General features: G+C 38.1%; 1 protein-coding gene across 1 annotated transcript in view; it reads left to right on the top strand.

The window, feature by feature from the left end:
* C15H11orf65 (chromosome 15 C11orf65 homolog) overlaps positions 1-27,197 on the top strand; it is a 94,432-nt gene extending 67,235 nt beyond the window's left edge. Inside the window, exons 4-7 of the mRNA XM_055547407.1 lie at positions 4,595-4,648; positions 4,781-4,981; positions 6,675-6,805; positions 26,762-27,197. Of these exons, the coding sequence (XP_055403382.1) occupies positions 4,595-4,648; positions 4,781-4,981; positions 6,675-6,805; positions 26,762-26,936 (561 nt within the window). The 3' untranslated portion in view covers positions 26,937-27,197. The remainder of the gene's footprint in view (positions 1-4,594; positions 4,649-4,780; positions 4,982-6,674; positions 6,806-26,761) is intronic.
* The last annotated feature ends 634 nt before the right edge of the window (positions 27,198-27,831 follow it).

The following is a 27,831-nucleotide window of genomic DNA, read 5'->3' as shown; positions in this document are numbered from 1 at the left end:
CTTCTCCAATTTGGATTACTTTTATTTCTTTTCTTCTTCAATTGCCATGGTTAGGACTTCTAAAATTATTTCAAAAAAAAAGTTCAAGGGTCTATATCCTTTTCTTGTTCCTGATCCTAAAGGAAATGCTTTCAGTTTTCACCAGTTAGAATGTTGTTAGTTGTGGGTTTGTTGTATATTGCCTTTATTATATTGAGGTAGTTTCCCTCTATGCCCATTTTCTGGAGAATTTTTATGATAAATAGGTGTTGAAAGTGAAAGTGAAAGTGAAGTCGCTCAGTCATATCCGACTCTTTGCGATCCCATGGTCTGTAGCCTACCAGGATCCTTTGTACTCGGGATTTTACCAGGCAATAGTACTGGAGTGGATTGCCATTTCCTTCTCCAGGGGATCTTCCCAACCCAGGGATTGAACCCGGGTCTCCCACATTGTAGACAAATGTTTTACCATCTGAGCCACCAGGTCTTTGGTGTTAAATTTTGTCAAAAGTATCATCTGCATCTCTTGAGATTATCATATTGTTTTTAATCTTTACTTTTTAATATGGTATATTACATTGATTGATTTGCATATATTGAAGAATCATTACATCCCTTGGATAAATCCCACTTGGTCTTGGTATACTATGCTTTTAATATGCTGTGGGATTCTGCTTACTAGTATTATGTTGGGGATTTTTGCATCTATGTTAGTTAACATTATTGGCCTATAATTTTCCTTTTTTGTGATATGTTTGTCTGCTTTTGTTATGAGGGTGGTAGTGATAACAGCCTTATGGAATGAGTTTGGGAGTTTTTCTCTCTCTGTAGTTTTTTCGAAGACTTTGAGAAGGATAGGTGTTAGATTTTCTCTAAATGTTTGATAGAATTTTCCTGTGAAGCTATTTGGTCCTAGACTTTTGTTTGTTGGAAGAGTTTTAATTATAGTTTTAATTTCATTACTTGTGATTGGTCTGTTAATCTTTTCTAATTCTTCCTGGTTCAGTCTTTGAAAATTGTACCTTTCCAAGAATTTGTTCATTTCTTCCAGGCTGTCAATTTCATTGGCATATAGTTGTTTGTAGTAGTCTCTTATGATCCTTTGTATTTCTGCAAAGGATTCACTTGTAGTTTCTCCTTTTTCATTTCTAATTTTGTTGATTTGAGTCCTGTCCCTTTTTTTTTTTTGAAGAACTACCATTCTGATAGTGTCAGATATCTCACTGTGGATTTGACTTGCATTTCTCTAATGATTAGCAATGTTGAGCACCTTTTCTTTTACATCTAAAAGAGCTAGAAAAAAGAAAAACAAAACCCAAATTTAATAGAAGGAATGAAATCATGAAGATCAGAGCAGAAATTAGTGAAATAGAAACCAAAAATAAAAACAGGAAAGATTAATGAAACTAAGAGGTGGTACTTTGAAAAACACTAAACTGATGACACATTATCCAGACACATCGAGAGAAAAAGAGAGAGAGCTCTTTAAGGTCAGTGTTTTTTAACTGATCTTCTGTCTGAATGACCTGTCCATTCTTGAAAATGGAGTGTTAAAGTCCATTTCTCTCTTTATATCCATTAATGTTTTCTTTATATACTTAGGTGTTCCTGTATTGAGTGCATTTATATTTAAAATTGTTTTGTATTCTTTTTGGATGGATCCTTTTTATCATTATGCATTGTCCTTCTTTGTCTCTTGATGCAGTCTTTGTTTTAAGGTCTATTTAGTAAAGAGTTGGACACAGACTGAGCGACTGAACTGAACTGAACTGAGTCTGATACAAGTATTCCTACCTGACTTTCTTTTGATTTCCATTGCACAGAATACCTTTTTCCATCCCCTCTCTTTCAGTCTGGATGTGTCTCCAGATCTTAAGTAGATCTATTGTAGAGTCCTGTTTTGTACCCATTTTGTATCTGCCACCCTATGTCTTTTGATTGGAGCATTTAGTCCATTTGCATTTAAAGTAATTACTCATAAGTATGTTGTTAATTGGAGAAGGCAATGGCACCCCACTCCAGTACTGGAAAATCCCATGGACAGAGGAGCCTGGTAGGCTGCAGACCATGGGGTCATGAAAAGTTGGACACGACTGAGCGACTTCACTTTCACTTTTCCCTTTCATGCATTGGAGAAGGAAATGGCAACCCACTCCAGTGTTCTTGCCTGTAGAATCCCAGGGACGGGGGAGCCTGGTGGGCTGCCGTCTATGGGGTCGCACAGAGTCGGATAGGACTGAAGCGACTTAGTAGCAGCAGCAGCAGCATGTTGTTATTATCATTTGTTAATTATTTTCTGATTGTTTTTATATTTCTTTTTTGTTCCTTTCTTCTTTTGCTCTAATCCCTTGTGATTTAATTGCTATCTTTATGTTATTTTGGGTTCCTTTCTCCTTTTTTGTTTGTTTATCTATTATAAGGTTTTGGCTTGTGATTACCATGAGATGTGCATGTGTGTCTACACACACACACACACACACACACATAAATTTAAAGATCTCTTAAGTTTGAAAGCATTTTAACAACCCTGAATTTGTACTTGTTACTCCCTTATGTTTAATGTTTTTGATATATTTTACAGCTATTTTTTTTTACATCCCTTAACTCCTTATTGTTAATTTAGATATTTTGCCACTTTTGTCTTTTATCCTCCCTACTACCTAGTAGTAGTTGATCTACTACCTTTACTATGCATTTGTCTTTAAGAATTAGATTTTTCCTTTCATAATTTTTATATTTCTTTCATAGTTTTTATGTTTCTAGTTTTTCCTTAAAGGAGTCCTTCTAACGTTTATTGTAAAGTTGGTTTAGTGATGCCAAACCCCTTTAGCTTTTGCTTGCCTGTAAACCTCTGTATCTACTTCAAATTTGAATGATAGCATTGCCAGGTGGAGTAATCTTGGTTATAGATTTTTTTCCTTTTATCACTTTGAATATATTGTGCCACACCCTTCTGGCCTACAGAGTTTCTGCTGAACAGTCAGCTGGTAGTTTTATGGGCAATCCCTTTCATGTAACTAGTTATTTTTCCCTTCCTGCTTTTAAGGTTCCCTTTTATCCTTAATTTTTGCTATTTTAATTAAAGTGTGTCTTGTAGTGGACCTCTTAGAGTTTATCTTATTTTGGACTGTCCATGCTTCCTGAAACTTGATGTCTGTTTCTTTCCCCAGGTTAGGGAAATTTTTTACCTATTACTTTTTAAAATAAATTATCTGCCAATTTCTCTCCTTCATCTCCTTCTGGGATCCCTATAATGCAAATGTGAGTATGCTTCATGTTGTCCCAGAGGTCTCCTAAGCTATCCTTATTTAAATTTTTTTTCTGTTTTCTCTGTTCAGCTTGGGTGATTTCCACTACCTTGTCTTCCTTAAATGTTTGGTTGAATTCACCCATGAATTCATATAGGCATGGTGTTTTCCACTTTGAAAGGTTAATTATTGATTCAATATCTTTACTAGATATTGATCTATTCAGATTGTCTATTTCTCCTTATGTGAGTTTTGATAGGTTGTGTCTTTCAAGGAATTAATCCATTTAGTTTAGGTTATCAAATTTTGGGGCATAGAGTTGTTCATATTTGTTCATTATCCTTTTAGTGTCCATGGAATCAGTAGTAATGGCCCGTCTTTCATTTCTGATATCAGTATTTTGTATACTCTATCTCTCTCACTGCTGCTGTCCAGCATCACAGGACAGATGAGTATCATACAGTGTATCACTAACCTGGAAAAAGATCAAAGTTCAAAATTAGTAGTATGGTTTCTACTGCATGTGTATCACTTTTGCATCCATCATAAAGATGAAAAGTTGTAAGTCAAACCAATCATAAATCAGGGAACATGTGTGTGTGCATGTATTTAATTTTTTAGTTAGAAAATTATGCAAAACTAATGTTGTCTTTCAGGTTGAACAATTTAAGATAACATCTGTTTTCTCATCTAACTTAATATAATCAGGAGACAGGTTGGGGACCAAGATTTTTTTTCTCTATTTTCCATTTGGTGTGGGGCACTAAATTTTAGAAGACCAATTATATACAATTCTTACAAAATTTAAACATAGATTTTTGATTTAAAATCAAAAGCTAGCTAGGAAAGGTCAGCTGGTATTAAACTCAGATTCACTAGTCACATTTTTTTCTCTGAATCTACCTAGAGTGAAAGTGAAAGTTGCTCAATTGAGTCTGACTCTTTGTGACCCCATGGCCTGTACAGTCCATGGAATTCTCCAGGCCAGAATACTGGAATGGTAGCCTTTTCCTTCTCCAGGGGATCTTCCCAACCTAGAAGATAATATTTAATATGAAAATATATTTGAGGCGTTAAAAAAACACTTCTGTTTTATGACTATAAATCACCTGGCACTTAAACTTTTACATTACATAGAAAGGAAACAGTTTGGTATCATTTTCCCAGTTATCATGTAAATTGTTTTACTTATTGAGTATCTATAAAAAAATAAATTCTGATACTTTCTAATTTAAAATTAACTATTTGAGGCTTATTCACCTCATCTATTTCATAAGTAATCAATATTCAGTAGCTATTTAATATAATAGAGTGAGAAATTATGAACTGATATATATAGAATGTTGAAGACTAATTTTTTTTTATAGGCAGAACTTCTAGATGCTGCTGCTGGTATTAATGTACGATTCAGATTAGGTGGTGTAAGTATGAATACATTCTTATTTAGTAGTATTAAAGCACATTTATATGAAATTTAAAAGACGTAATTTTAAAAAACATAGACCATTTTCCTAATTAAATTGATACGGTTGTTTTAACTTTTCCATCTACAGGTTAAATTTCCACCTGAAATATACTATAAAATTTTCACTCACAGACATATTGAAGATCTGTGTGCTAATAGCCCTAGAGACTACACAAAACTTCCAGCAAAACGTACATCTCATATTAAAAGTGATGATCTTCAGGAAGAGGATTACAGTGGCTGGTACCGTCGTATAGAGAACAATGGCTGGAGGCCTGTTTGTGAGACAGTAAGAACAGATAAATATTAATAATTTTTTATGTTATATGCTTAGAAACCTATCTGTCCTTCTGAAAGTTAATTTTCAGATTTTTTTAAAATAATAAATTCTACTAATTTAACTGATAAAATTTGCTTAACTACTCTGGGGCAACTAGTATACTTCAAGATTCAGCAATATATCTTATTTTTTAATATATCTTTTTTTTTTAACATCTGCTTCTGCTTTTAATAAACAGCTTTGAGTCTAGACCATCTTTAGATACTCTCTGGCACTCAGCAATTACCCATCTTTATAATAAAGCAAATCTGAAGATGTTACTAACTGTAATTAATCCCTGGACAAGAAGTGGGTGTTCTTGAGAGTAATATCCCATTTTTTGTACAGAGCTTGTAACAGCAGACCCTAGTGGGAAATCACTTGGGTTTTCATGGTGTTGAAAAATATAACATGTATTTATATGAACTAAACAGAATGATTTAAAATATACATGGTTTCTAATGCATATATGTGATTTGAGAATTTTTCTATAGACATGTTTGTTTAATCTCCTTTTTGTGGAAATATTTTTTATCCAAGGATATTTGTTGACTTATATTTTAAAAGTTAACATTATCTGGTTGTATAGTTCTGGATGTTTGTTTATATGGCTCAAGTATCTTCATTCAAATCCCTCAATCTCTGATATACAAATTGTAGAATGTGGTATATTGGATATACTAAGTACGAAAAATGATCAAAGTGTGAATTCATTCATTCAGTCAACAAATTTTATTGCATACCAGTCAGATATATGGCATTTTACTAGATGCTTAATAAGCAATGGTAAATAAAAATATTGCTCCGCTGAAGTAGTTTGCCTTTTAATTAAGGAGAGAGTCAAGTAAACAGGATATTTCAGTACAGTGCTTTAATAGGCAAATTCAGAGTGTTGTGGGGGATAAACTCTCCTCTTTGTTATTTAATGTGTATGTGGTGAGAGAGGAGGAATGAACTGGAAATAAGAAAACAAGCAACCAGCTAGTATAAGCATCATATGGGGAAATCACGAAGTCTTAAGATACAATGGTGAGATTTCTGTATTCTTGGAGGGTGCCCATATTCCTTGAGGATTTGTTGTTATTGTTCAGTTGCTAAGTTGTGTCTAACTCTTTGTGACCCCATGAACTGCAACACACTAGGCTTCCCTGTCCTTCACTGTCTCCCTGAGTTTGCTCAAACTCATGCCCATTGAGTCAGTGATGCCACCTGACCATCTCATCCTCTGTCATTCTCTTCTCCTCTTGCCCTCAATCTTTCCCAGCATCAGGGTCTTTTCTTTTCCAGTGAGTTGGCTCTTCCCATCAGGTGGCCAAGGTACTGAGGATTAGAGTCTTCAAAAGTCAGTAGCACCTACTGGTCAGCTCTGTTCTTATGAGAAACTAAAACACTCCTAGAATATGTCTATTCACTTATTCATTCAACAAATACTTATTAAATACTACCTCAGTACACTAATTCTCTTTAGTTTTTCTATGGCATGTGTCTCTTAAGGCTCAATGTGCTATTCACTTAATTAGAAATATCTTAAAAGGGTCTATCCTCTCCTCTATTTCTACTTTGGTATATTCCTACTGAACACACAGAAGTTCTTGTTTATAGTCAGATAACCTCACAATCAGTAATTTAATATTTTGTGTATTCATTTTTCATTTCTCAATAGTTTTGGAGGCCTACTGAAAATGTGATGGTGGGAGACAAAAAGGAAAGTGAATTCCATTTCTCCAAACTGAAGAGAAGGCAAGATATGGAAAAGAAAAGAAAAATTAGAAAAATACAATGGATGCAGCAAATGTAGGTTGATGAAATACTTAGAATTATTAAAGAAGTATATATTTTCAAAAATTTCTATCACTAGTAAAAATAATTACATGTTATTTTAAAAATAAGATGAAAGATTATAGTTATTTTTTAAAAAACAATGAAAGCAAATATTTAATAAATGCTTGCTAGAGACTGTTAATATCTAAGATATAAGTGGAAAAAGACAAATTCTATTTGACCTCAAGGAAATCACAATCTTTTGCCACATGAGATGAAAATCAGCATTTACTTTTATATGTGAGATTAATATGACCTATTCACCAGGCATAGGCATTCCCTGGTGGCTCAGATGGTAAAGAGTCTGCCTGCAATGAGGGAGAACCAGGTTCAGTCCCTGGGTTAGGAAGATCCCCTGGAGAAGCAAATGGCAACCCACTCCAGTATTCTTCCAGAAAATCCTTGGACGGAGGAGCCTGGCAGGCTACAGTCCTTGGGGTCACAAATAGTTGGACACGACTGAAGTGACTTCGGTACCTTTTAGACTTACTCTATACCATTCTCAACCTTTTTTTGTCCCCTAAAGAAACTGACATGTAAGGATTACACTAAAAGGCATTCTGGACCTATCTAACAAATATTAAAAGCAAGTCTCAAAGGAATCAAATCATATCCAAGTTTACTTGACAGTATATAAGAACAGTGGAAAAGGGAATGGCAACCCACTCCAGTATTCTTGCCTGAGACATCCCACGGACAGAGGAGCTTGGTGGGCTACAGTCCGGGGAGATGCAGAGAGTCAAACATGACTGAGCAACTGAGCACACACCACATACATACAAGAACAAACTCCCCAGATATTTAAAGGAATAAAAAAAAAACTTGGGTACTCAAAATCACATAAATTAACAATGTCTACCATGTAGTAATCAATTGCCACACATTCAAAGAAGCAGGAAAATAGACCCCTGAGAAGAAAAAATAATATCAGCCAACTCAGCAAAACACCCATGGCTGATTCATGTCAAATGTAGGGCAAAAACCACTACAATATTGTAAAGTAACTAGCCTTCAAATAAAATAAATAAATTAATTTAAAAAAATAAAATAAAAAGGTAGGAACACTTTTCAGATACATAAAAGCTGAAGAAGAAAAGTGATTCTAAGTAAAAATCTAGAAACATACAGGAATGAAGAACACCAAAAATGGTAACTGTGTTAAGTAAATGTACAGAATTTTCTTCTTACTACTTAAACCTCTTTAAAAAGTAATTAACTAACTACTGAACTACACACTTGAAAATAGTCAAGATAAATAGTTAAGATGATAAATTTTATGTTGGTTATACCATAATTTTTTAAATGGTAGGTATTACATTTTTATTCAGTTATTAAATTATTATTTAAAATTGAAGAAAGTAGGGAAAACCACTAGACCATTCAGGTATGACCTAAATCAAATCCCTTATGATTATACAGTGGAAGTGAGAAACAGATTTAAGAGACTAGATCTGATAGATAGAGTGCCTGATGAACTATGGACTGAGTTTCATGACATTGTACAGGAGACAGGGATCAAGACCATCCCCATGGAAAAGAAATGCAAAAAAGCAAAATGGCTGTCTGGGGAGGCCTTACAAATAGCTGTGAAAAGAATAGAAGTGAAAACCAAAATAGAAAGGGAAAGATACAAGCATCTGAATGCAGAGTTCCAAAGAATAGCAAGAAGAGATAAGAAAGCCTTCTTCAGCGATCAATGCAAAGAAATAGAGGAAAACAACAGAATGGGAAAGACTAGAGATCTCTTCAAGAAAATTAGAGATACCAAGGGAACATTTCACGCAAAGATGGGCTCGATAAAGGACAGAAATGGTATGGACCTAACAGAAGCAGAAGATATTAAGAAGAGGTGGCAAGAATACACAGAAGAACTGTACAAAAAAGATCTTCACGACCCAGATAATCACGATGGTATGATCACTCACCTAGAGCCAGACATCCTGGAATGTGAAGTCAAGTGGACCATAGAAAGCATCACTACGAACAAAGCTAGTGGAGGTGATAGCATTCCAGTTGAGCTATTTCAAATCCTGAAAGATGATGCTGTGAAAGTGCTGCACTCAATATGCCAGGAAATTTGGAAAACTCAGCAGTCACCACAGGACTGGAAAAGATCAGTTTTCCTTCCAATCCCAAAGAAAGGCAATGCCAAAGAATGCTCAAACTACTGCACAATTGCACTCATCTCACACACTAGTAAAGTTATGCTAAAAATTCTCCAAGCCAGGCTTCAGCAATACATGAACTGTGAACTTCCTGATGTTCAAGCTGGTTTTAGAAAAGGCAGAGGAACCAGAGATCAAATTGCCAACATCTGCTGGATCATCGAAAAAGCAAGAGAGTTCCAGAAAAACATCTACTTCTGCCTTATTGACTATGTCAAAACCTTTGACTGTGTGGATCACAATAAACTGTGGAAAATTCTTCAAGACATGGGAATACCAGACCACCTCACCTGCCCCTTGAGAATGCAGGTCAGGAAGCAACAGTTAGAACTGGACATGGAACAACAGACTGGTTCCAAATAGGAAAAGGAGTACGTCAAGGCTGTATATTGTCACCCTGCTTGTTTAACTTATACACAAAGTACATGGTGAGAAACACTGGGCTGGAAGAAGCACAAGCTGGAATCACGATGGCCGGGAGAAATATCAATAACCTCAGATATGCAGATGACACCACACTTATGGCGGAAAGTGAAGAGAATCTAAAAAGCCTCCTGATGAAAGTGAAAGAGAAGAGTTAAAAAGTTGGCTTAAAGCTCAACATTCAGAAAACAAAGATCATGGCATCTGGTCCCATCACTTCATGGGAAATAGACGGGAAACCAGTGGAAACAGTGTCAGACTTTATCTTTTTGGGCTCCAAAATTACTGCAGATGGTGACTGCAGCCATGAAATTAAAAGACACTCCTTGGAAGGAAAGTTATTACCAACCTAGATAGCATATTCAAAAGCAGAGACATTACTTTGCCAACAAAGGTCTGTTTAGTCAAGGCTATGGAGAAGGCAGTGGCACCCCACTCTAGTACTCTTGCCTGGAAAATCCCATGGATGGAGGAGACTGGTAGGCTGCAGTCCATGGGGTCACGAAGAGTCAGATACGATGAGTGACTTCACTTTCACTTTTCACTTTCATGCATTGGAGAAAGAAATGGCAACCCACTCCAGTGTTCTTGCCTGGAGAATCCCCGGGACGGGGGAGCCTGGTGGGCTGCCGTCTCTGGGGTCACACAGAGTCGGACACGACTAAAGTGACTTAGCAGCAGTAACAGTCAAGGCTATGGTTTTTCCTGTGGTCATGTATGGATGTGAGAGTTGGACTGTGAAGAAAGCTGAGTGCCGAAGAATTGATGCTTTTGAACTGTGGTGTTGGAGAAGACTCTTGAGAGTCCCTTGGACTGCAAGGAGATCCAACCAGTCCATTCTAAAGGAGATCAGCCCTGGGTGTTCTTTGGAAGGAATGATGCTAAAGCTGAAACTCCAGTACTTTGGCCACCTCATGCGAAGAGTTGACTCATTGGAAAAGACTCTGATGCTGGGAGGGATTGGGGGCAGAAGGAAAAGGGGACGACAGAGGATGAGATGGCTGGATGGCATCACCAACTCGATGGACATGAGTTTGAGTGAACTCCGGGAGTTGGTGATGGACAGGGAGGCCTGGTGTGCTGCGATTCATGGGGTCGCAAAGAGTCAGACACGACTGAGTGACTGAACTGAACTGAACTGAACATTTTTATACTGCAAAGTAATGAGCTAATATTGATGTTGCCAATCAAGTTATACTTAAGTTCCTGATTCCACAATTATACTCCTTTTCTCTTATATTGAAAAACTTCATCAAACATTACATAATTACTGGACTTCCCTGGTGGTGTAGTGGATAAGAAATGCCTACCAATGCAAAAGACACAAGTTCAATCCCTGGTCCAGAAAGATTCCACATGCCATGGTGCAACTAAGCCCATGTGCCATAACTACTGAGCCTGCATTCTAGAGCATGCAGGTCACAACTGTTGAGCCTGTGAGCTGCAACTGCTAAAGCCTGTGTACCCAGAACCTGTGCTCCACAACAAGCAAAGCCACAGCAATGAGAAGCCCACACACTGCAACAAAGAGTAGCCCCTGCTGGCCACAACCAGAGAAAGTTTGCCTAAAGTGGGCAATAAATCCCATGGATGGAGGAGCCTGGTAGGCTGCAGTCCATGGGGTCACTAAGAGTCAGACATGACTGAGCGACTTCACTTTGACTTTTCACTTTCATGCATTGGAGAAGGAAATGGCAACCCATTCCAGTGTTCTTGCCTCGAGAATCCCAGGGACGGGGAAGCCTGGTGGGCTGCTGTCTATGGGGTCGCACAGAGTCGGACACGACTGAAGCGACTTAGCAGCAGCAGCAGCATAGAAGGTTGGAGTAACACAACCAACCAACTTGACATAATTGGCATTTATAGAGCACTGAACTCAACCAAAGAAAACAAATTCTTTTCAAGTGCACATGAAAAGCCTTCACCAAAATACACCATATTCTGGGCCATGAAATAAATACCTACAAATTTAAAAGAATTAAAATCACACAAAGGAAGTTTTCTAATCATGATGAAATTAAAAATAATTTAAAACAGAGTAAAATAACAGAAACATTTCTTGATTTCTGGAAAACCTCCAAATACTTGGATATTAAACAGCATATCTTCAAATAATCCATAAGTCAAAGAAGTCACAAAAGGAACTTGAAAATATTTTTGGTTTAACAAAAAATGAAAAGACAACATACTAAAATTGGGGGAATGCAGCTAAAGAAGTACTTACAGGAAAATTTATATCATTTTCTATGAGACTAGTGTTATCTGATAAAAAACTATTCAAGGTTTATGAGGGGGGAAAAACTACAAAAAATAACAAACCAGTATTCTCTCATGAACATGATAATAAGTAATATTATAAACAAATGGAGTTTATCCTTGGAATACAAGATTGGTTTGACATTTGGAAATCAATCAATGCAATTCACCAAATTTTCAGACTTAAAAAAGAAAACTGGATATGATGATCTCAAAAAGATGCAGAAAAAGTATTTACAAAAGTCTAGCTAACATTTATAATTAAAATTCTTGGCAAATTAAGAATAGATGAGAGCCTCCTCAACTTGATGAAGATCATCTATGAAAAGCCTGCAGCCGACATAATACTTAATGGTGAATGGCTGAATGCTTTCTCTCTAAGATCAGAAACAAAGATGCCTGCACTCACTACTTCTTCACAACATTGCACTGGACGTCCTCGTTAGTGCAATAAGGGTGGCAGGGTGGAGTGGTGGGAGAGACACTGAGATTGGAAAAGAAGAACTAAAATAATCTTTATTCACAGTTGACATGATCATCCGAGGTTAGTGATATTTCTCATGGCAGTCTTGATTCCAACTTATGCTTCATCCAGCCTGGCATTTCATATGATGTACTCTGCATATAACTTAAACAGGCAGAGTGACAATATATGGACTTGACGTATCCCTTTCCCAATTTGGAACCAGTCCGTTGTTCCATGTCCAGTTCTAACTTTTGCTTCCTAACATGCATACAAGTTTCTCAGGAAGCAGGTAAGGTGATCTGGCATTCCCAACTCTAACGATTTTCCACAGTTTGACTGTGATCCACACAGTCAAATGCTTTAGCATAGTCAATGAAGCAGAAGTAGATGTTTTTCTGGAATTTTCTCGCTTTTTCTATGATCCAATGGATGTTGGCAATTTGAAATACTGGGCTGGATGAAGCACTAGCTGGAATCAAGATTGCTGGGAGAAATATCAATGACCTCAGATATGCAGATGATACCACCCTTGTGGCTTAAAGTTAAGAAAAACTAAAGAGCCTCTTGAGGAAAGTGAAAGAGGAGAGTGAAAAAGCCGGCTTAAAACTCAACATTCAGAAAACTAAGATCATGGTATCTGGTCTCATCACTTCATGGCAAATAGATGGGGAAACAATGGAAACAGTGACAGATTTTATTTTTCTTGGGCTCCAAAATCACTGCAGGTGGTGACTGCAGCCATGAAATTAAAAGACGCTTGCTCCTTGGAAGAAACTCTATGACCAACCTAGACAGCATATTAAAAAGAAGAAGCACTGCTTTGCCAGCAAAGGTCATCTAGTCAACACTATGGTTTTTCCAGTAGTCGTATATGGATTTGAGAGTTGGAAGGTAAAGAAACCTGAGCACAAAAGAATTGATGCTTTTTGAACTGTGGTGTTGGAGAAGACTCTTGAGAGCCCCTTGGACTGCAAGGAGATCCAACCAGTCCATCCTAAAGGAAATCAGCCCTGAATATTCACTGGAAGGACTGATGCTGAGGCTGAAGCTCCAAATAATGTGGCCACATGATACAATGAACTGACTTATTGGAAAAGACCCTGATGCTTGGAAAGATTGAAAGCAGGAGAAGGGGATTACAGAGGGTGAGATGGTTGGATGGCATCACCGACTCAATGGACATGAGTCTGAGCAAGCTTGGGGAGTTGGTGGTGGACAGGGAAGCCTGGAGTGCTGCCGTTCATGGGGTCACAAAGAGACACAACTGAATGCCTTAACTAAATTGATATGACCATCTAAATACAGAATTCGAAGGAATCTATTAAAAAGCTACTGGAACTAACAGGTGAATTTATCAAGGTTGTAAGATACAGAAACCAATTGTATTGCAGCAAACAATTAGAAATCAAAATTAAAAATTTACAGTGGCATCAGCAAATATGAAATACCTAGGCATAAATTGAAGGAAAAATCTATATGACCTGTACACTGAAAAGTAATAAACACTGTTCATAAAACTTAAAGACTTAAAGAGCTATAAGATATTCATGGATCAGAAGACTCAATATTGTTAAGATCAGTCTCTGCAAATTGATGTTTATAGTCAATGTAATCATAATCAAAAATTCCAGCTGGTTGTGTGTATGTGTGTTTGTGGAACTTGACAAGTAGACTTGAAAACTTTCATGTAAATGCAAAGGAACTAGAATAATCAAAATAATTTTGGAAAAAAATTGGAGAACTTACATTACCTGATTTTAAGACTTATTATAAAACTACTATAATCAAGATGTGGTGGTACTGGCATTAAGATAGACATGCAGATCAATGGAACAGAATAGAGAGTTGAGAAATAGACCCAAACACATGTTGTTGAGTTTCAATACATATACCAAGGCAATTTTATTGGTAAAGGATATTCTTTTCAACAAATTGGATACTCAAATGCAGAGAAATAAATCTTGATCTTTATCTCACATTGTTGTTGTTTAGTCGCTAAATTGTGTCCAACTCTTTGCAACCCCATGGACAGAGGATCCCATATATCCTCTGTTCATGGGATTTCCCAGGCAAGGCTGCTGGAGTGGGTTGCCATTTCCTTCTCCAGGGGATCTTCCCTACCAAGGGATCGAACTTGCATCTCCTGCCTGGCAGGTGGATTATTTACTACTGTACCACCTGGAGCCCTCTCGTCATATATAACTTAATTTGAAAAATATCATAGATCTAAATATAAGAATGAACTCTATAGTGCATACAACTCAATATCCAAAGAACAAACAATCCAATCACAAAATGAGAAGATCTATATAGGCATTTCTCCAAAGCCATACAGAGGGCCAATGGGCACATGAAAATATGTTCAACATTGCTAATTATTAGAGAAATGCAAATCAAAACCACAGTGAGGTATCATTTCACACATATCAGGATGGCAATCATCAAAAAGTCTACAAATAGTCAATACTGGAGAGAGTGTGTTGAAAAGGGAATCCTCCTAACACTGTTAGTGGGAATGTAAATTGGTGCTGCTACTATGGTAAACAGTAAGAAGGTTCCCTAAAAAACTAAAAATAGAGCTACCATATGATCCAGCAATCCCATTATTCCTGACCATGTATGCAGCAAAGACAGAAATGCTAAATTGAAAGAATATGTGTACCCCAGTGATCATAGCACCACTATTTACAATAGCCAAGACATGGAAGCAACCCAAGCCCCCATCAATAGATGATTGGTTTAAGAAGATGTGGTATACATTTATATGTGTGTGTGTGGGCTCAGTCCCTCAGTTGTGTCCTACACTTTGTGACCCCGTGGACTGTAGACTGCCAGGCTCTTCTGTCCATGAAATTTTTCAGGCAAGAATACTGGAGTGGGTTGCCATTTCCTACTCCAGTGGATCTTCCCAACCCAAGGATTGAACCCATGTCTCTTGCGTCTCCTGCACTGACAGATTCTTTACCACTGTGCCACTGATTTTTATGGTATATGTACGTATACTATATATATGTGTATACATATATATATATATATATATAAAATGGAATATTAGCCATAAGAAAGAACAAAATAATGCTATTTGCAGTAACATGGATAGACCTGAAGAATATCATACTGAGTGAAGTAAGTCAGATAAAGAAAAGGCAAATATTACATGATATCACTTATATGTGGAATCTAATAATAACACAAATGAAACTACATACAAAACAGAATCAGACTCACAGACATAGAAAACAATCTTACAATTACCAAAGGAGAAAATGTGGGGAGGGATAACTTAGGATAATGGGATTAACAGCTACAAACTATTCATATAGATACAATCAGTTCAGTTCAGTCGCTCAGTCGTATCCGACTCTTTGCGACCCAATGAATTGCAGCATGCCAGGCCTCCCTGTCCATCACCAACTCCCGGAGTTCCCCCAAACTCATGTGCATCGAGTTCGGTGATGCCATCCAGCCATCTCATCCTCTGTCATCCCCTTCTCCTCCTGCCCCCAATCCCTCCCAGCATCAGGGTCTTTTCCAATGAGTCGACTCTTTGCATGAGGTGGCCAAAGTATTGGAGTTTCAGCCCCAGCATCCAATACTATATATTAAATAGATAAGTAACAAGAATTTACTGTATAACATAGGGGAGCATATTCAATATCTTATAATAATCTATAATGCAAAATAATCTGAAAAGTATGTATTTTTCTGAAGAAAAAAAAAAAAGCACTTTATGAGACCTTAAAAAAGTGAGCGTTAACACCAAGTAAGTACTTATCCAAAAGTAAGCAAACAAGGAAACCTTAGTGTCTATGGTTCTAGCAAAGATTTCGTAAGTAGGACACAGAAGGCATGAATTAGAAAAGAGTGTTAAATTGCATTTCATCAATGTTAAAAGCTTTTGCTCTGCTAAAGACATTTTTGCAAAAATATAAATGCAAGTCACAGACAGGAAGAGAACATTTGCAAAATATGTACATGATAAAAGTCTTGTAACTAGATTCTGTAAAAAAAACTCAAAATTTAGTGATAAGAAGACAACCTAATTTTAAAATGGGCAAATGATCTGAACACTCTACCAATGAATATGCAGATAGAAAGTAAGTACAGGTGACTAATGACAATCATCATTAGTCATTAGGAAAGTGCAAACCAAAACTGTAGTGAGAAAACATTATACAACCACTAGAATGGCTAAAATATTCTGTCCTAGCAATTTTTGGCATGGATACAGAGCAAATACAAATTAGTACACCTATTTTGGATAACAGTTTGACAGTTTTTTTTTTAATTTTACAAGTTAAACACACATCTACCATTTCATCCAACTATTCTACTCAGTTATTTACCCACTAGAGCATATGTCTACAGAAAGATGGTAATACGAGTTCATAGCAGCTTTATTTGTAATAGCCCCAAACCAGAAACAACCCATCAACCCAAATGTCAATGGATAAACAAATTATGATGTATCTACACAAAGGAATACTACTTGGCAGTACAAGGAATGAACTATTCATACATAAAAACATGGATGAGTTTCAAAATGGTGATGCTGAATGAAAGCAATCAGTTGAGAAAGAGTACATAAATGATTTCATTTATATCAAATTATAGAAGGAAATGGCAACCCACTCCAGTGTTCTTGCCTGGAGAATCCCAGGGACGGGGGAGCCTGGTGGGCTGCCATCTCTGGGGTCGCACAGAGTTGGACACGACTGAAGTGACTTAGCAGCAGTAGCAGCATAGAAAATACAAACAAATCTAGAATGGCACAAAGCAGATCAGTAGTTATCTGGAGATAAGGGTTGGGGAAAGGGGGCAGGAAGGATACCAAGTACCTCAAGAACTTTGGGGGTGATGGATATATTCATTTCTTTTATTATAGTGATGGATTCACAAGTACATACTTTTCAAAACTCTTCAAATTGTAGAGCTTAAACACAATTTATTATTTATCACTTATGCTCAATAAGCTGTAAAAAATGTTTAAAGAACATGTTCAGGCAATCTGAAGATCTCCATGGAGTACTCCTTCATCTCCTGTGGTTGCAGGGTGAGCTGGAGGCAATCCAGGTGTTATTGAAAGGGTCACAAACAGTGCTTGCCATGTAACGAAAAAACTAAACAGGTCTTGTGCACTAAGCTAAGGGCATTATTGGAGAGGTGGAACCATGAGACCTCAGTTCAGTTCAGTTCAGTCGCTCAGCCGTGTCTGACTCTTTGCGATCCCATGAATTGCAGCACGCCAGGCCCCCCTGTCTATCACCAACTCCCAGAGTTCATTCAACTCATGTCCATCGAGTCGGTGATGCCATCCAGCCATCTCATCCTTTGTCATCCCCTTCTCCTCCTGCCCCCAATCCCTCCCAGCATCAGAGTCTTTTCCAAAGAGTCAACTCTTCGCGTGAGGTGGCCAAAGTATTGGAGTTCCAGCTTTAGCATCATTCCTTCCAAAGAACACCCAGGACTGATCTCCTTTAGAATGGACTGGTTGGATCTCCTTGCAGTCCAAGGGACTCTCAAAAGTCTTCTCCAACACCACAGTTCAAAAGCATCAATTCTTCAGCACTCAGCTTTCTTCTCACATCCATACATGACCACTGGAAAAACAATATCCTTGACTAGACGGACCTTTGTTGGCAAAGTAACGTCTCTGCTTTTGAATATGCTATCTAGGTTGGTCATAACTTTCCTTCCAAGGAGTAAGCGTATTTTAATTTCATGGCTGCAGTCACCATCTGCAGTGATTTTGGAGCCCCCCAAAATAAACTCTGACACTGTTTCCAGTGTTTCCCCATCTATTTCCCATGAAGTGATGGGACCAGATGCCATGATCTTTGTTTTCAGAATGTTGAGCTTTAAGCCAACTTTTTAACTCTCCTCTTATTTGGGCAGACATAGATAAGGCTTAAGAAGCTTAAGCCTTCACACTCTCCTGTTGGTGAAGGAAACTCTTCCTCCGTGTTTTGAGGGAACAAGCCCTTTTCTGCATAAAGGCCTTTCAATGACTGTACCTGGCTCAGTTGCCTCACACACTTGTGCTGATTCTCCTTAGGATTCCCCCAGAACCATTTTCTCATTGCCTCCAGCCCACAATGAGACTTATATCTCAGGACAGTACAGAGAGGTACAAGATCGACTCCAAGAGGAGCTAACTTATTTATTAACCAAAAGAGTTCTGAGGATTTACCAATCTGTGTTGACAGGAGCTCAGAAGGATGTGTGAAAGCGGATTCTATGGTGTTCAAGAGTTGATTGGGCTGAACTTATTGATATGACCACACTCACTTGAGATTAGCGATTTAATGTGTTGGCTTGAGTATCCAGAAATGGTGTTCAGGAAATTCCCTGGCTGTCCAGTGGTTAGGATTCCACACTTTAACCTCAGGGGGCACAGGTTTGATCCTTGGTTGGGGAACTAAGATTCCACAAACCATGTGGTGCAGCCAAAACAAACAAACACATTAAAAAAAAAATAACCAGAAATAGTGTTTACATTAGCCTAACAAAGCCTGAACTCAGTCAAAGCTCTACCGTTACAAAATGCCTGAACTTCTCTAGTACTCTGTAGAAAAGGACTTCTAAAAGAGGCTTGGGTAAAGCATATGTTTGTTCCTTTTATGTGCAATCTGTTCAACCACCCACTAGCTGTAACCCAGGGGGTCCCAGAGGAAATGCTTTTCATCAAATCATTAAGAAATGAGGGGAGCAACAGAATTCTTAATGAACTTGTGGTGGCCATATACAGTGTAGGTGACAGTGGGGAAAGTTCCCATGGAATTGGTTCCTTTAGTTCACTGGGAATAATGGAACTTTGAAGTGGTAGAAGTGACATAAATTGCAGCTAAGCTTCCTTCAGATGTGGTTTCTTTAATGGAACAAATCAACACTGTCCCTGGCATATGTTAGGCTGCTGTTGACTTAGTAAGTGTGTTCTTTCCCATCTGATCAGTAAGCAAAGAGAGGAGTTTGCATTTAAATGGAAAGAACAGTGTGTCTTTACATCTTACTCTCAGAGCTCTGTCAGCTCTCTTGCTCTTATCCCCAGGAACATGCTACCTCAGTGCTCAAAGAACATCATGCCTGTCCTTTACACTGGTGACCTTATACTAAGTGACCATGGTGAGGAGAAACTAACTCCCTAGAATAGGGGTCCCCATCCCCCGGGCCATGGATTGCCAGTGGTCCCCAGCCTGTTAGGAACCGGGTCCCACAGCAGGAGGTGAGTGGAGGGCGAGCTCCTGTCAGAGCAGTGGCGGCATTAAATTCTCAGAGGAGCACGAACCCTCTTGTGAACTGCACACGCAAGGGATCTAGGCTGCACACTACTTAAGAGACTCTAATGCCTGATCATCTGAGGAAGAGCTGAGGTGGTGCCAAAAAGTCTGGGGACCGCTGCCCTGGATGACTTAATAGGACAAATACACACTACAGGGTGGGAGATAAACTTGGCCAAAAGTTAAGGGTCTGCCACGTAGCTGAAGCTTACAGACATTTTGGGATATCCTTTCTAAAGAAAGAGACAAGATGCTATACCTTGCACCATCCACCTTGAAGACAAACACTCTCTGGATTTGGGAGATAAAATACGTCACATTTGGGCATGCTGCTCCAACCCATATACTAGATAACTAATAAGGCTAGCAGGCACCATTGAGACATGGTGTAAGAAAGAACACAGTAGCAGGTTCATAATGTGGGGCAAGCTGCCCTACCCCTTGGGCTTCATAGCCCAGCAGTCCCAACAGTGTTGGAAATATCTCTGTGAAAGACTGTGTAGGGTCTCTAAAGCATCGTAATGGGAGGATCATAGCACAGACTTCTAGGGTTTAGGAGTAAGGTAGTGCCTTTCTCTGTCAAAAACTACTTGAAAAATTGTTCTGGACTAGCTACTGGGCCCTAGTAGAGACTGGAAGCTTGTCAGAAGGATACCAAATGCTATGTTTAAGAACCGACGTGGATTTTATCTAATCCACTGAACTGTGAAACAGAGTATACAGCATCATTTCAGTATAAAGTAGATCCAGTATATATGAGAATGGGTCTGAAAGGTCCAGAAGCCCAAAGGAAGATATATAAGTAGGTGGCTCAGACTTCTTCAACGCCTACTTATGCTACATTGGCTCCTCTTCATCGCCATACTTTTGGCTTCACTGGGAGTCAGTTGTGACATGTTACCAGAGGGAGAGTGTATTTGGTCTAATTCACTATGAATCTGCACAGGATGTTAGGAACATCCAAAAATAGACAGCCACTAGATTACAATCCCTCAGTTAGCCCAGAATGTGGTCAAAGGATATTCACCCAATGAGCACAACTGAAGGAAGCTACTCTTCATATATGAGTAGGGGGTAGAATCTTATTGACTATGAGCAGTAACTAAAAGTTTCTCAGTTGATTGGGGCCTTGAAAATAATTAAGTTGGAAAACAGTGATTAGGTCTAATTAGGTCTGCAGAGACAGATGCTAAGAATGGGCACTGAATATATTGATGTCCTTGTGAATGTCCTCCAAAGGGCCTAGATGAGGCAGGGGTTTTGGTGGACTCCAGGAGTTGGTGATGGACAGGGAGGCCTGGTGTGCTGTGGTTCATGGAGTTGCAAACAGTCGGACACAACTGAGCGACTGACCTGAACTGAACTACAAACAAAACGAGTGGAGGTGATGGAATTCCAGCTGAGCTATTTCAAGTCCTAAAACATGATGCTGTTAAAGTGCTACACTCAATATGCCAGCAAATTTGGAAGACTCAGCAATGGCCTCAGGACTGAAAAAGTTCAGTTTTCATTCCATTCCAAAAGAAAGGCAATGCCAAAGAATGTTCAAAGTACCATATAATTGCGCTCATTTCACATGCTAGCAAGCTAGTGCTCAAAATCCTTCAAGCTAGGCTTCAGAATTCTGTACATGAACCAAGAACTTCCAGGTGTACTAGCTGGATTTACAAAAGGCAGAGAAATCAGAGAGCAAATTGCCAACATCTATTGGATTATAGAAAAAACAAGGGAATTCCAGAAAAACATCTGCTTCATTGATTACACTAAAGCCTTTTACTGTGTGGATCACAACAAAGTGGAAAATTCTTAAAAGAGCTAGGAATACCAGACCACCTTACCTGTTTCCTGAGAAACCTGTATGCAAAACAAGAAACAGCAGTTAGAACCTGACATGGAACAATGTACTGATTAAAAATTGAAAAAGCAATATGTACGTCAAAGCTGTATATTGTTACTCTGCTTATTTAACTTCTGTGCAGAGTACATGATGCAAAATGCCAGGCTGGATGAATCACAAGTTGTATCAAGATTGCCAGGAGAAATATCAGCAATCTCAGATATGCAGATGATATCACTCTAATGGCAGAAAGCAAAGAGGGACTAAACAGCCTCTTGATGAGAGTGAAAGAGAATGAAAAAGGTGGCTTAAAACTCAACATTCAAAAACTAAGATCACGGCATCTGGTCCCATCACTTCATGGTAAATAAATGGGAAAAAGTGGAAACAGTGGCAGATTTTATTTTCTTGTGCTCCAAAATCATGGCAGATGGTGACTGCAGTCATGAAATTTAAAAATGCTTGCTCTTTGGAAGAAAAGCTATGACCAACCTAGACAGCATATTAAAAAGCAGAGACATTACTTTGCCAACAAAGTCAGTATAGCCAAAACTATGGTTTTTCCAGTAGTCATATAGGAATGTGACAGTTGGACCTTAAAGAAGGCTGAGCACTAAAGAATTGATGCTTTTGAATTGTGGTGCTGGAGAAGACTCTTGAGAGTCCTTTGGACTACAAGGAGATCAAGCCAGTTGATCCTAAAGGAAATCAATCCTGAATATTCATTGGAAGAACTGATGCTGAAGCTCCAATGCCTTGGCCAGCTAATGCAAAGAGCCAGCTCATTGGAAAAGACACTGTTGCTGGGAAAGATTGAGGACAAGAGGAGAAGGGGGCAGAAGAGGATGAGATGGTTGGATGGCATCATTTGCTCAATGGACATGAGTCTAATCAAACTCCTGGAGATAGTGAAGGACAGGGAAATCTGGCATACTGCTGTTCGTGGGGTTGCAAAGAGTCAGACATAACTTAGCGACTGAACAACAGAAACAACTCAATGACTGCTCAAATTGTTCAGGCTACAGGGATGGAAGCTATACCTAGACTCATCAGATCAGATCAGATCAGATCAGTCGCTCAGTCATGTCCAACTCTTTGTGACCCCATGAATCGAAGCACGCCAGGCCTCCCTGTCCATCACCAACTCCCGGAGTTCACTCAGACTCACGTCCATCGAGTCAGTGATGCCATCCAGCGATCTCATCCTCTGTCTTCCCCTTCTCCTCCTGCCCCCAATCCCTCCCAGCATCAGAATCTCTTCCAATGAGTCAATTCTTCGCGTGAGGTGGCCAAAGTACTGGAGTTTCAGCTTTAGCATCAGTCCTTCCAAAGAAATCCCAGGGCTGATCTCCTTCAGAATGGACTGGTTGGATCTCTTTGCAGTCCAAGGGACTCTCAAGAGTCTTCTCCAACACCACAGTTCAAAAGCATCAATTCTTCGGCACTCAGCCTTCTTCACAGTCCAACTCTCACATCCATACATGACCACAGGAAGAACCATAGCCTTGACTAGACAAACCTTTGTTGGCAAAGTAATGTCTCTGCTTTTGAATATGCTATCTAGGTTGGTCATAACTTTCCTTCCAAGGAGTAATCTTTTCTTCACTAAGGCCATTCTGGCTATATAGTCACAGCTGACTGTACAGCAAAAGTTATAGCTTTGCCCTCCATAATGGGATCTGCTGGCTACCCAGTGGTGGTCTAATTATACTGGGCCCTTCCCATAATACAGGAGGAATCCTTCTGTCTTCAGAATGATAAACATTCATGTATAACATTCATGTATATATAAACATAACATGTGTTATATTTTATTTCTCTGCTCCATCACTCTGTCAGCAATACCATTTATTACGTTATGCCTATCCATCATCATTTTATTCCATACAACACTATCTACAACCAGGCGACCCATGTACAGCAAAGGAACTGTGGTCATGGGCTCAGAACAACAAACTACACTCATCATTACCTAGAAACAGCTGACTTTGACAGAATGGCAGTAAGACTTGCTGACATTCAGCTATAGCACCAGCTAGGAGCCATCTAGTAATAAGCTAATACACATGAATAATAATTTCCTATTTTATTTATTCTTTTTTTTGTTTATTTATTCTCAAAACAGTCCTCATCCATAACTGAGCTCTGTATTTCTAATTAGATGGTCGTTTCCATCTCAAAATCAACAAGTCCAAAGCTCAGTTTCTTATGTTTCCCATCATAAAAGGGGATTCTTTTCAGTATTCTCCCTGGCCTCAGCTTATGACACTATCATTTACTTAGTCATCCAAGCCAGAAATGCGGATGTTGCCCTACATTTCTTACCTTTCATAAACTCCTGTACGTAACCCCTCATTAGGTCTTATTAATTGTGCTTCCAAAGTATCTCCCGAATCTGGCACTTCTCCCACTGCCAACTGCAGCATTTCATCATCCTCAACTCTACTCTACCTGGCAAGTCCTTCTAGTTGGTCTCTTTGTCCCTAATAGCTCCTCTGTTTGTGTGTTGTTTAGTTGCTTCAGTCGTGTCCAACTCTTTGCGACCCCATGGACTGTAGCCCGCTGGGCTCCTCTCTATATAAATCTTGAGGTGATATTTCTAAAACTGATTAAATCACTTCTTACCTGAAACCTATTTGGGGCTTCTCATCACTTACATCCCACGTGATATTCCTTATCCCTGCTGCTGCTGCTGCTGCTGCTAAGTCACTTCAGTCGTGTCCGACTCTGTGTGACCCCATAGATGGAAGCCCACCAGGCTCCCCCGTCCCTGGGATTCTCCAGGCAAGAACACTGGAGTGGGTTGCCATTTTTTCTCCAATGCATGAAAGTGAAAAGTGAAAAGTGAAAGTGAAGTCGCTCAGTCGTGTCCGACTCCTAGCAACCCCATGGACTGCAGCCTACCAGGCTCCTCCGTCTATGGGATTTTCCAGGCAAGAGTACTGGAGTGGGGTGCCATTGCCTTCTCCAAATCCCTAGGTTGATCTTTTCTGGCTCAGCAACCTGGCAACAAGATCTTCATCTTTTGATATTTGGCTCAAATATCTCCTTCTGAAGTTTCACCTGACTTACCTAGACCTGGTTCAGCACTTCCTCTTGCAGTGCCCCACAGATCTTTTATATACTCAGTTGTAATGATTTTGTGATTCTCTATTTGTCTGCCATCTCCACTAGATTTTTAGCCCCTAAAGAACAGAAATTCTGTTCTATTAACTTAGTTACTGGACCTCAGACCCACTAGATGCTTAATGAATATATGTTGCTTGCTCGCTGAGTGAATGAATGCATTAATCCTTATATCTGAGTGTTGTTTCTTTTTTTTAGGGTTGCAAGGGATGAATGAGAAATTTTTCTTTGTGTGCTTTGGTCACTTATTGTATTTAAATACTTATATTTGGCTGTTGCTGATAATCAATAGTTGACAAAATCTTGATTTTTTTTTTTTTTAACCTCTGTCTTACTAAAAGAACTTTGATCTTCACATCAGGTCCTTTCCTGTGTACCTACAGATCTTAGGTCTCCTCGACCTCATTTCCAGTTTCAACCTTGGTTATTACTAGGTCTTTGCATTTAAATTTCTCTCCCTGTCATGATATTTAGACAAAGTTTAATTAAAAAATTTAAACATGAAATTTTTTAGTTTAGAAAGGAGGACATTTTAAGGGAATATATTGCAATATCACTTATAAAGTCAAATTTTATATTTTTTGTTTTCTTTTAAAACACCACCCTATAAAACAAGTTATGATTATTATAAAGCAGTCTTTATTTCTGATCACTATTATATTTGCAATTCTGTTTGTACTGGCTAGCTTGTTTTTATGATTGCTATAGCCCACCTAATAGTGACTAATATTTAAAGAGTTCAAAACAGAATTTTATTATTGGCATAAATTTCTTAATTCTCTGTAAAACAAAGTATGAGAGCAAAAATAGATATCTGAATTGTCTATTATATTTTTAAAAAGGAATATTATCCAGGTTTCCAGATCTGATCTTAAGTGTTTGTATATTTGGAAAGGTAAAACATGGAGTAATTGATAAAAAATACATTCACCCCCAGTCTTCCAGCATTTTTTAATTTCTAAATGTATTTTTGTTATGGCATGAGAATTAGTTAATAAATCTGGGCTAGTGGATACCATCATTCATTCATTCATTTAAAATATGTGCTTATTTGTTCAGGGAATAGAGGATAGAGTAGAAGATTGCAAGTTTTATGAAGGAATTTCACCTCTGTACACGATGCTTTGCAAACAGTTGGCACTCAATATTTATTAAATGAATAACTGAACAAAGACCTATAGAAAAATTGTGAAATCATAGTTTATTATAACTTGTACTCTTACTAAACAATATAAATCAAGAGGTATGTTCCTGCTTCTATAAAATACATTAGTTCTTAAAAAATAAAATAAAATACATTAGTTCTTGTGGATTATTGGGGCTTCCCTGGTGGCTCAGAATGTAAAGCATCTGCCTTCAGTGTAGGAGACCCAGGTTTGATTCCTGGGTCGGGAAGATCCCCTGGAGAAGGAAATGGCAACCCATTCCAGTACTCTTGCCTGGAAAATCCCATGGATGGAGGAGCCTGCTAGGCTACGTCCACGGGGTCCGCAAAGAGTTGGACATGACTGAGGGACTTCACTTTCTTTCTTTCTTTCTCATGAATTATTATGCATTTAAAGTCTGACAAAGTGGAAACTTCCTGAGTGCAGGGGCGTATCTTGTCATTGTCTTATCTCTTGCCACAGGATTATGTAAGCTTTCTTTTATTGAAAGCTTACTATGTGCTAGTCATTGTCCTAAATGTTTTACAGGGATTTACACTTCTAAACCTCTCAAGAAAGATAGGAGGAAGTAGTGGGGTTTTTTTTGAAGTACAGTTGATTTACAATACTGTATTAGTTTCAAGTGTACAACATAGTGATTCAATATTTTTAAAGATTATACTCCACTTAATATTATTATAAAACACTGGCTATATTTTCTTGTGCTGTACAATATATCTACCCTTGTTGCTTATCTGTTTTGTACATGGTAGTATGAACTCCTTCCCCCTTCTCTCTCACCAGTGGTAACCTGCTAGTTTGTTCTCTACATCTGTGGGTCTGTTTTTGTTTTATTACATATATTTAATTTGTTTTAGTTTTTAGATTAGCCATGTGACTTTGTAAAAGTTACTCTTCCGGGGTTTATTGCATTGCCTGTGAAACAAATGGGATAGTTATTTGGTCTCTAAGATCCTTTGACTCTGTAATTCTATACTTACTGAGAGGTAATTTTGAAATGAGGCTTCTCTAGTTAGTGTGGTTGATTAAGCTGCTTTGTTTTTTCCCAGATGATCCCATCACATACAACTTGGCTTAATTGTATTTAAATTAAATAGGATGAAAACTTTCTTTACAATGTAAATAGTTTGACAGCAATAATGTATATTAACTGCATCCACTTGCAGTCACCTAATTCAAAGGATTTACATCACTCTTCCTTTCCTATATGTAGGTACTATGCAGGAAACCTGGAGGCTAAGTCAACAAATTACGAAACTGTAGGTTTAATTCAAACAGCAACAAAAGGCCTATTAAGAACTATTGAAGATGGTGGAATAGATTCTGTGATGGAATGGGAAGTGGATGAAGTGCTGAACTGGACAAACACACTCAACTTTGATGAGTAAATATATGTTGCTATTCTTGGGGAGCAAGGGCATGCATCAGGCGTCAGGGCAGTCAATATTTCTCTAATATTTCTCACTTGGATCTTGGGGGCCACTAACATACTCTTAAAAACTCCTTGCATATTTATTATCTGTATAGAAAGAAAAGAAGAGGAAATGAGAGAGAAATATAAAAAGGGATGATCTGAAAGTAGAAAAAAGAAAAATAGATTTAGGTGTTCTTTATTATCAGACTTTATTCTTATGACTTAGTTTAACTCTGTTTTACTTTTACTTTGGGATACAGAAACCAAGCTAAGAACATGAAACTAATAATATAAAGAATTTCCTTAATCTGTATTCCCTAATCTTCCTGTGTGAGACATTAAAGAGTTATTTTTTAGTGACATATTTTGGCCCTTGAAAAACATTTTTAGGATTTTTTTTGTGTGATGGAAATTAAAAAATACTTCATGTAGCCATTAGGGCAAAGCAAATCAAAATGATAACTATAATTAAAAAGACATGGTAATCAGTATTAGCAAGAATTTGGAGAAATTGAGGTCCTTATATACTCTTTGTAGGAATGTACAATGGTGTAGCCATTTTGGAAAACAATCGGGAAGTTCCTCAAATGGTTCAAACTTGAGTTGCCATATAATCCAGCATTTCTACTCCTTAGTATATACACAAGAGAAATGAAAACACATGCCCATAAAAACTTTACATGAATGTTCATAACATTGTTATTCATAATAGCCAAGAATTAGAAACAATCTGTTCATGAACTGATGATTAAAATGTGACATATCCAAATAATGAAATATTATTTGGCAATAAAAAGAAATGCTACAACTTTGATGAACCTGCTGAGTGAAAGAAGTCAGTCACAAAGGAACACATATTGTATGGCTCC

The sequence above is a fragment of the Bubalus kerabau genome, chromosome 15, assembly GCF_029407905.1.
Source record: "Bubalus kerabau isolate K-KA32 ecotype Philippines breed swamp buffalo chromosome 15, PCC_UOA_SB_1v2, whole genome shotgun sequence".
NCBI classification, from domain to species: Eukaryota; Metazoa; Chordata; class Mammalia; order Artiodactyla; family Bovidae; genus Bubalus; species Bubalus kerabau.
The sequence above is the reverse complement of the archived record's forward strand: the minus strand, read 5'-3'. Positions and strand labels throughout refer to the sequence as shown.